Source organism: Erigeron canadensis, chromosome 3 (assembly GCF_010389155.1).
Source record: "Erigeron canadensis isolate Cc75 chromosome 3, C_canadensis_v1, whole genome shotgun sequence".
Lineage (NCBI taxonomy): Eukaryota > Viridiplantae > Streptophyta > Magnoliopsida > Asterales > Asteraceae > Erigeron > Erigeron canadensis.
Window position 1 is genome coordinate 24300701 of NC_057763.1, and position 10931 is coordinate 24311631.

Genomic DNA, 10931 nt, shown 5'->3' on the forward strand with positions numbered 1-10931 from the left:
CTTTCAGTCGGACTAAGAAACACTTGAGTTAAATCATACATACATGTAATAACACGGTACCGCTACTTAACCAGCGTTTATTTCCAATACCCCGCCGCATCGCACAGATATAAGGCTAGTTTAAAAAGTTTTAAACTATCAATCGAATTATTGGTATTTCTTGTGAGTTTGAGACCTTGTTTAAAAATAAATTTTAAACTATCAATCGAAATAATTGGTATTTAACTGAGCTCAAGATTTTGTTTTAAGCTCGATATTGGCGTGAGTAAAATTCTCAAATGTGATTATAATTGAGTATACAAAGATGCATACTCTATTGAGTCTAAATTTATTTTGAGTTGTCTAACGTATAAAATATTAAAAAATGCAATTGAATTTATAAGTAAAAATGATTAGGTTGAATAATTTAAAAAGATGTTAATATAAAAATTGAGATTAATTTTATAAGTAAAAATGATTAGGTTGAATAATTAAAAAAAAATTAATATAAAAATTGAGATTACTTTTATAAGTAAAAATGATTAGGTTGAATAAATATAAAAAATTTAGGTAAAAGGATATTATAGAGAACGAGAGAGGTACCCGCACAATTCAACGGTGACGACAGGGTGATGGTGACATTAACAGTATGGTTATTAATGTAAAAGTAGTTGACGTAAAATGATAGCATAGTTAATGAAAAGAAGCACTTGTGAAATGTGAGATATCTGTGAAGATGTTTGGTTTTATGTAAGAATGTTTTTGGATACATGTGTTAAAAGGTTAGGGGTAAAAAGGGTAATTCAAAGGCTTAAAAAAATAGTCTTTCTCTTTATTATAGAGTATAGATATAATAATAACTAGATGAGTGTCTGCACGTTACAACGACACTAACAAATTACAACATGTTCTATGCTTAGCGTTCAATTCAAAGGCTATTTGTAACATAGTTTTGTTGTATGTGTGTGTCATGATAGTTTTGAGGATTGAAATTTTTCAAGGGTATTTTAATCTAATTGTTTATGTGATATATAGAAAGGCAAAATGCATTTTAGTACCTCAACTTGGTTGACTAGGTGCTTTATTACCATGAATTATTTAAAGTGCAGTATAGTACCTTGAACTTGGTTAACAAGGTCTTCTACTACCTTAGACTTACCAATAAATCTTTTAAATGTTTATATGAATTAGTTAACTAATATATGATGTCCAATTGTATTTGACTAACCCTAATTAACTAAAGACATTAAAAATCTATGTTATCTTTAACCACATTAAATTTTTCAAAACACCAATTTTTTAAAAAATATACTTTAAACCTATATTATAAATAACAATTAAAGTTAATTACCATTTAAATTTTTAATGCTAGAAAAAAACATATCTACATTATTAATAAAAAGGTAGTTTCATTACAATAAAATTTTCGTATAATTTAACAGTTACGTTTATAAATAATATCTTTTTGTTGAAGTTCTTACTAATTTGTTTATCAAATAAAAATGAGTTAGTAATTCAAATTATTTGATTATTCAAGTTATAAAAAAACTAGTCTATAAAATACAATAACATTTTATTTGAACGACATAAAATACAATAACATGTTCTATATGTATTTTAAATTGTGATATAAATATCTAGTTTTGAAACTATTTTATATATGAATATATTTAATATTTTATATTTGACCATGTTATTCTACATTATTTACAAGCTTATATTTTTTGTTAAATTAGTTTATAACATTTCTAATGCAATTATTTTTAAAATTACGAATCCAAACTTGAAAATATCTTTTTATTGATCAATGTATATTTTAACACCATAAAATAGATTAGTAATTGATTTTCGGGGTGTTTGGTACGATAGAATGGAAAAGGTGGAAAGAGAACAGGAAAGACTTCTCACGTTTGGTTGCAATGGAGAATGGGAAAAAGAATCGAGAAGTAAGGATCGATTTCATTCCCTCCATTCTTTATAGATTGTAGAAAATGGATGGGAATGAAAAAGAACTTTTTTTTTAAATGATGTTATATGTATTAATTTTAATATTTATTTAACATTTTGTATTTTCATATATTCATTCTCTGCTTGTATGAAACGACATAATTTACTCTCTTTACAAATACTCATTCTCTTTCCCATTATATTCATTCTATATTAGAATTTCATTTATTTTACTCACTCGTACCAAACACCCCCTTTATAGCTTTAAAAGATTAATTAGTGAGTTAAAGTACTAGAAGACCTTGTTAACTAAGTTTATGGTACTATATTACACCTTTAAAAATTCAGGGTAGTAAAACACCTAATCAACCAAGTTGAGGGTTAGATGCATTTTAGCCTATAGAATATGTAAAGAAGAAGGGGTAGTTTAGTCTTTTTAAATTTTTAATTGCAAAATGATAAATCCTCCTAACCAAATAGCCGAATAATCCTCCTAATACATTAAGAAGGTGACATGTGATATCCACTAATTTTCTTTCATAATCTTGCTTTTGATTTTTTCATATGTCATCATCTTATGATTAGGAGGATTAGTAAGCTATTTGGTTAGGAGAATTAATCATTTCTTTTTTTATTATTTAAAATGGTGGTAAAGTTTATTTTATAAGGGATTATCTATACTTCTATAATTCTATACTACTATATAAAAATTATACCCCTAAGTTGAAAAGTTTACAATTTTAGGACATGCAAAATTACCATTTTACCCTTAATTATTTAATTTACACAACCATTCCATAATTATTTATAAGATATTCTCTATCCCTATAAATCAAATATCTTTGTATCAATTACTAACACCACTTGACGCCGACGCCACCACATCGCAACTAATATCATCGCCGTCGCATTGTGCCGGGTACCATGATAGAGATAGATAATTAATTAATTAATAATAATAATAATAAGTTAATTAATGTAATTTCGAATTGTGTATGAATGTATATGGCAATTCGAAAAAGAGAAGATATAAATATTGGGCAGTGACAGGGCGTTTTCCAGAAAGGAAGAATAATATGATTATTGATGATCCAAATTCCGGTTGTACGTATAGATATTCATAGATACATATACATATACATATATAGATACAGCGCAACACCACTGGAACTCACCGCCACTTTTCATAAATCCAATTCCTGTATGCAATTATCGTCCCCCGATTCAATCGCTAACAGGTAATCCCAATTCCCCATTTTTATTATATTCATTTTCATCAAATCATGATAATTTCATTGATCTATCTATCTATCTGTATATATATATATATTTCCTATATGTATATGTAACCGTTTCTATTTAGCAACTGATTTAGGGTTTTTTTTAATGGTATTATTTGATTTCTATACATATGTGTTGTAATGTATGTATATGCAGGTGAAAAGGTAAAAAAGGAGTAAGGATTAGAAGTGAAAGAGTATAAAAAATGGGGCCAATTTACTACATATTAATCGCGTTTCCGTGTACAGTTGGGGCGATTGCGTTGGCTCTTGTTCATATTTATCGGCACCTTTTGAATTACACCGAACCTACTTACCAACGTTTTATCGTCCGGATTATATTTATGGTTCCTGTAAGTCTCTCTTCTCTCCTTGTCTTTTTTTATATATGTATATGTATATAGCATAGTGTTTTGCTAGTATATTAATCCGTACAACGCTTAACGGACATGTGTGATGTCGTAATGATGATTTATCGATGGGGCGAGCTATATATTGTTGTTATTTCATGTGAAGTTAGTTTTGGAAAAGATGGTGGTTTAGAGGAAGTGACTGACCAGTTTTTGACATGTTTTGCTGGCGATAGTAAGTTAGAGGTGGGGGACATGCATATTGAGGGTGGAGGTCATATCTAATCGTGGCCTCGGGTCCTATTAATTGTGGGTTAATCACCTTTACCACTCTACCATGTTGGCTGTGAGACCGGTCGGTAACTCGGTATGCCCCTATAAGAAGATAGAGGGTCCTATACTCTCATTAGTGTTGTAATGTTATCAGGTTTAAAGCTAGTCATAAGAGCAGAGCTAATTATAAGTGGGTGGGTGGTTTTAACATAACTTTGAATAACAATTTAGGGTTTGGTTTTATATGGTGAAGGAGACAAATAATCAATCTGTTTTGCAAGAAGTCATAAGAACAGAACTGATTTTTGGGTCACTTTGTAAGAATAATATCTTTCTTTTTCTTCACAAATATGATAACTTGGCACTCAAAATATCTTTTCAACTAATATACCATACAGAATTAGAGCCTTTGCCCTTCTATATGTATGCCTTTTTGTCTTTGTGCTCATGCTCTCCTATTTTATCGCCTTCAAATGTTGTGTTTCCTCTTCTACATTTTTGGTATGGATTTGATGTTAAATAAATGTGACTATGTGAGTGTTTAATATGCTGGTGGGTTGTTTTTGATAAATTGTTTTTTTTTTGAAATGATCATTTTATCAATGATTAATGTTGTTAATGCGAACGTTATATCAATGCACAATGCTTAACATTTTAATGTGAATCTAATCACGAAACTTGTAGCTCGTAGCAAAACCTTTGTACTTGTTATGATGTAGATTAAAATCCTAATGCAAGAGTCTTGATTTTGTAGGGTGGACTAAAATTAGGTTTTATGTGACTTTTGTCTTTTGCACATTTCATCTAAGTTTCACTTGCATAGTTGCATGTGTATGTGGTGGATATATCTTTTGTGTTCTTGCCTTGACATTGCTCGTTCTACACCTAGTATCAGCCTTGCTCACTAGAGATTTTAGCTGTAATCTGGCATGTTTCCTGTATCCGCGTTTTTTACTTTAGTATTAGCATACAACATTGCAGATATATATGATGTAAACTATGATAGGAGAAGTATTACGATAGATGATATAGGGTATTCAAGCAACCCAATTACTTTTTAAAGAGGCCAGTGGTGTAATTTTGAACTATACAATATAAATTTTCCTCTCTATCTCTCTCTGGCAAAAGATACATATACTTATAAGCTATATTCCTCTTTCTTAAATTACCAATTATTATAGATGTTTGTATCTATGAGAGTTGAGATATCTCCTCCATTTAAAATTAACAGGAACTTGTTTGGGAACATACTATATCTTTAGCAAAGCATATTCTAGTTGTGGAATGAAAGGGGCATCAGATAGGAGTTTAGTAATTGTCATCGGAACTACTTATGTGTTCCCTGACTGTAAAATATACTCCTTTGGTCCTAAGGAAATGCTTCCAAGTCTGAATGGAAGTGTGTTTCTGTCTTTCTGAGGGGACTTGGTATTATATCTGTTAAGAAGCCTGAACGGCTGCACTTCTTTAAGACTTCTATTCTAACAAATGTGTTTCTTTTATATACTTCATATCTCATAGTATATTTATCGTATGAGAGTGACTATTGATTTAAACATGAAGGATATTGTTCTTTCTATATTTAAGCATTGACATTTGACATTTCAATGTTCTATAGTTTCTTAGAATATAATTTTTTTTGTTGATGTTAAATATATTGCTTCTTATGGCCCATCCTATTCACTTATTGTACTGCATCAGCAATCTCATTTATGCTATCATGCTGAATATAACATTATCATCATCTTTGTTTTTGTAATTTAACAACAATATAAACTAAATGCTCCGCCCAAGTATATACCTCTGTAAAATTTGTAATTTAGCAAGCAAATATAGTTGTTATTAAGCTAGGATTGCAGTCATTGCACAACCTCTCACATGATTATTATCAGTTGTGCAACCTTTTTACGGTGTCTTTGTCGTCATGTCATGATTTCTATTCGTTGTTTTCTTTAACAGATGATGACTCTTATTTTGATATGTTATTCTTGGCAGGTCTATGCACTGATGTCTTTCCTGTCACTTATATTCAACGAGAATTCAATCTATTTTGATTCTATTCGGGAAATGTGAGTATGTGGTACCTAATCTATCTGAGCCTAAATCTATTACACAAATTCTAATGTCTTGCAGTGCTCATTATGCTCTTCTTATAGAGTTGAATGGGCCATATTCACTTGAGATATTGAACTGAATTGAGCTCAAGTCACATTCTTAAGATCAGTACATACACACAGAATCATTGGCTATCATTTAAAGAGTTATCAATTGATATTTTATAGTAATTTAGCATTAATTTACTACTAAAGTCAGTTGACTTTCAAGTTGACTACCAGTACCGACCACTACAGGAAACTATAAAGCACTGAAATTCAGCTAATCTGAGCTCATAAATTTGATGTCAAACCCCTTAGTGGAGTCATCAAAGAGGAGAGAAGAGCACAGACTACAGAAACGAAGAGGCATAAGCATACCAAGGTCCTGGGAAAGTGGAAGGCCTTGATATGAGCTTCCATTTACACGCATTATGGTCAGATATTAGTTGAAAAGATTTATACTTTCTTAGATCTCTATCTATAAGGGCCAATGAAATATATTTGGATTGAGGAAAGACGATTCGATATTTAATTTATGTCAGAGTTCATTGTCTTCTCACACTTTAACACTTCTTGGCACTCAAAGGTTGAGGAATGTGCCTCATGAAGTCATGGTATTGGGATCCTATTATCGTGGTTAACTCTCCGTCTTTCATGGTTCTGGAAGATACACACACACACACACACACATATATATATAGACGTATATATAGAGTGAGGTTTGGAACCTTTTTTTGTACAAGACCGCGAGAGTTTTTTTAAAAATTTTGTGTTAGATCACGTGTATTTCAAGTTTATTCACATGTGAAAAGTCATAAAAGTTCATATGATTAATTAAAAAAGAAAAAATTAATTCAGAAATTAGCGTTCCATTTACATGTAAATTAATCTGTTTGCATGTACCATCTAGATGTAAACAATTGAACATATGAAATTATATGTATTTTTACATGTTTTTAACAACATTTTTTCTTCTCATATGAACTGTTATTATGTTTTACATGTGAATGAACTCGATCACACATGATATAACAATGTTATTAAAGAGTTCTTTTAGTTCTTTACAAAGAAGAGGGTTCTGTTATGAACCTAACCCTATAAATATCTTGAGAAGCAATAAAGTTTCGACTGCTCAATACTGGAAGTGATGACCGGATATAATCTACTTTTTGGACTGATTTTTGAACTTCTACTTAAATATGAAAGTTCAGTATATTTTTTGATTATGGGCGAATCCTGTTATTAGTCCTTGTTCTGACTCCACCTCTGATGGTGTAAGCTGCATCATATCTTGTTATGGAAAATGAAATTTTATGAGATATCTCACTGTATAAAGTGATATATATATATATATGGTGTAAGCTGTGGTAGGTATCTGAGTTACTGCTAAAACATGAATTTGTTTAGAGCCAATTTGGTTACTGTTAATGATGCATAATCGTTACGACTACTGTATACTATTTTATTGATGCATGAATTTCATATGTCCACATTCTTGTTCGGGGCTTACTTTCTTTCTTTCTTTCTAATATTGAGCCCTATTCAATATAGAAACAGTCTATGGTCAGTTTGCAATTATGATTTATGGTTTGAATTAGCTTTTGCCTCAAGCTTCATGTGGTGTAATGTTAGCTTTCTCTGACCTACGTTGACTACGTGTTTGCTACCTAGTAATGAGAATCCTTCGAGTGGTTATTGAGGTCACAACAAATATTCTCTTACTTGAGTGTGCCTTTTGTATCAACAGATTGTGTGAAGCATCATACATCCAAGTTATGAGTGAGGTAATCCATTATATGGAATTGACATTTCATGATACATATAGAAACTATTGCCTCTTGGATGATGCTATTGTGGCTCACAATGCTCCTTTGTAAGACTAAATTTGATGAGACGGTCGTTATGATCATCCATAATCGTTGGAGTCTTAAAATCTCCCTGCTCCATGTTCTACCTTTGCCAAGACTGGTAACCCTTTTGCTATTTAGTGCTAGGAGTCAAGTTACTTGATGTGCATACAATACACTATCTATGGTCTGATCCAAGCCCTCCGAAACTATTATAGAATCCCCTGTTGCATTTGCTGTGTCCTTGGTCTTAGCAGTAGTAATAGGAAGCTGGATGCTAAAGGTAAATTGGTCATCTTTGCTGGAATTTCAGGTCTTAGAAGGCAGTGTTGTGATCTGCATCTAATGATATAGGGTGTGCTGGTTCCTTCTTTTCATCTCTGGCCTCTTTTGTCCAACTGCCTATTAGACGGGTCTATGCAAAGTGTCGGTGGACACATCCTGGCTTTATGCACATTGAGCTATATAATAAAATGTATTGTGCGGAAAACCTCCTTTCGGGTACTCATAGGAAGTAATAAGCCCTAGCGGAATGAAGTTTGCAAGGATAGTGGTATCTCTAGATAAGCCTCGGCCGATTTAAGTTGATAAGGATAATTGTATTATTATGTATATTAAATCCTATTTTAAGTTGATGGATGATGTATGTGTGTTTTCATCTGTTTTAATTTAGACACACAAGTATCAAGTATGTGCTTGGTTAATTTGACACAAAGTTGTTCATGTTTTATGTTTATTTTCCAGATACGAAGCTTGGGTTATATACAATTTTCTGGCACTGTGCCTAGAGTGGGTTGGTGGTCCAGGTGCCGTCGTTTTAAGTCTTACTGGACGTGTTCTTAAGCCAAACTGGTGTTTGATGACGTGTTGTTTCCCTCCGATTCCACTAGACGGGTGAGTTCTATTCTGAAACTTAGGATTTCTGCTTATGTTCTGTAATGCAATCTAATTGTATCGCACTTAAAATAAAAAAAAACCCATTAGATTTTGGAATATTTGGGAATATAAATTATGGGTGTCATTAGGGCTTCTGTGCAGTCTTGCTCCAGTTATTTGCAGTATAGTTCTTGATTTTGGATAACCGATTATGGCAGGCGTTTTATACGGAGATGCAAGCAAGGGTGTTTGCAGTTTGTGATTCTCAAGCCGATCTTGGTGGCAGTTACATTCATACTTTATGCAAAGGGGAAATACCAGGACGGAAACTTTAGTGCAAAACAGTCATACCTATATATAACGATCATATACACAGTTTCATACTCTATGGCACTGTACGCGCTGGCCTTGTTTTATGTAGCATGCAGGGATCTGCTTCAGCCATTTAATCCAGTTCCAAAATTCATCATCATTAAGAGTGTTGTCTTTTTGACATATTGGCAGGTACCACTTTCGACCACCTTCGGTTTTTTACATGCACTAGAATTGGTAGCAGTTTTATTTATTTGTTTTTATAATTGTGTGTTTGTATATTTTGCTTTTAGGGGGTTTTGGTTTTTCTTGCTGCAAAATCTGGGCGCATAAATCTTGATGCAGAGGAAGCTGCAGAGTTCCAAAACTTTATTATTTGTTTTGAGATGCTTATTGCAGCTGTGGGTCATCTTTATGCATTTCCATACAAAGAGTATGCTGGTGCCAATATTGGTACTACCCGTGGGTTTGGAGCTAGTCTTGCTCATGCTTTGATGTTGAACGACTTCTATCACGACACTGTTCACCAGGTCCATAGTTCTGCTTTAGTTTTATTGATACTGAGACACTTTAACATATGAATGGGTCAATTTGTGCTTATGTTTTATCTATAACAAGTCAAATAGGTGAAATTGAAGAAGTAAAAGGTATATTTTTTGTGAAACATGAATGAAGCTTTATTTCTAAGGGATAGATATTCCAAAATCATGGTATATTATTCACAATATTACTATTAGAGTAAGTACTGAAATAACATAGGTTTTATAATCATAATATTATATTTGACACCCTAATTAGCAATAGTTTACTATTATTGGACATAGTTTTTGGAATTTGTTTTAACCCATACCAAGAATTAACATTTCCAATCTCTGCTTGCTGTATCCCGTTATCCCCACTCACTCATTTTGGCACCTCCAGTTTTGATAATGAAGGACTTATTTGTTAATTTATGATCATACGTTTTTGACCAGAAGGCTGTTCCACTTTTCTTTTTTTTCTTTTGCAGTTTGCACCAGCTTACCATGATTATGTACTCTACAATCATAGTAATGATACAGGGGATGAGGGCGCAAGAAAGTACAGGACAAAGACCTTTGTACCAATTGGTTCGGAGATGGAAAACGTTAGGAAAAACAAACAAGTGTTTGCATCAAACAAAGTAGATGATGTACAATCACCTACATTACAAAGCCCTAACACCACACAAGAAACAGGAAAACCGGAGGCAATGAACTCATCATTGTTATCAGATGCCTCAAATTCTGCTTCTGCAGCATATGATTTCACACTAATTGATATGGACACTCCGGTGCAAACTCCTAAAAAAAGTGGGAAGAAGTGATATAGAAAATGCACTTGACCTGCCACATCAATTGTCATATCCAATTATCAAGCTATCGTTGGTTAACCTTGGTTTTTCTCTAAATTAGTTTGTTAGTTCAAGGCATTAGGATTTGTACATGTACTGAATGGAGTTTTGTTGTGATTTGTATGTGTGCGTAATCGGGGCTAATAGTGTTCAGGTGGCTTGACTTGGTGGTACTTCGCTTATACTTGACTCAAAATCATCTACATTTTGAAATTATAGCTTTATAACACGAGATAAAGTTGACAAATTTGTCTTTTGCAACGCCGGAGCGACTTAATAATGTCATGTTTATATAAAGTTATCACTTGCTCATATCTGTCTATTAGTTTTAGTTGTTCACGGTTGGATAGTAAAATCAGAGCCGTTCCGTGCATTTTTTGGACCCTGTGTTGTAAACTTGTAATTACGGTATAGGCCCTTTCTCGGTTTTCCATTGTGGTGGTCTAAAGCTATATACCAGGAGTGATTTGTATATAACACAAGTTTCCCATACATAACATTTCTATCATTAGTTAAATGTACAATATGCATCAAAATATCAAATTATTTGTATATGACAAACAAAACTTCATATATATCGGTAAAAAGGACCAAACCGT

General features: G+C 32.5%; 1 protein-coding gene across 1 annotated transcript; it reads left to right on the top strand.

Annotated features, from left to right (window-relative positions):
* Positions 1–2958: 2958 nt before the first annotated feature.
* Positions 2959–10593, top strand: LOC122594284 (transmembrane protein 184B-like). Its single transcript, XM_043766756.1, has 7 exons — positions 2959–3164; positions 3364–3559; positions 5825–5898; positions 8517–8666; positions 8867–9152; positions 9254–9490; positions 9970–10593. The coding sequence occupies exons 2-7, from the start codon at positions 3413–3415 to the stop codon at positions 10303–10305; spliced, it is 1230 nt and encodes a 409-aa protein (XP_043622691.1). The 5' UTR covers positions 2959–3164; positions 3364–3412; the 3' UTR covers positions 10306–10593.
* The last annotated feature ends 338 nt before the right edge of the window (positions 10594–10931 follow it).

Excerpts from the sequence above, each read along its gene's own strand:
- LOC122594284 (XM_043766756.1), top strand. The coding sequence starts at position 3,413 with ATGGGGCCAATTTACTACATATTAATCGCGTTTCCGTGTACAGTTGGG. Across the intron at positions 8,667-8,866 it reads CCTCCGATTCCACTAGACGG|GCGTTTTATACGGAGATGCA; the intron begins GTGAGTTCTATT and ends CGATTATGGCAG. Across the intron at positions 9,153-9,253 it reads TCTTTTTGACATATTGGCAG|GGGGTTTTGGTTTTTCTTGC; the intron begins GTACCACTTTCG and ends TTTTGCTTTTAG.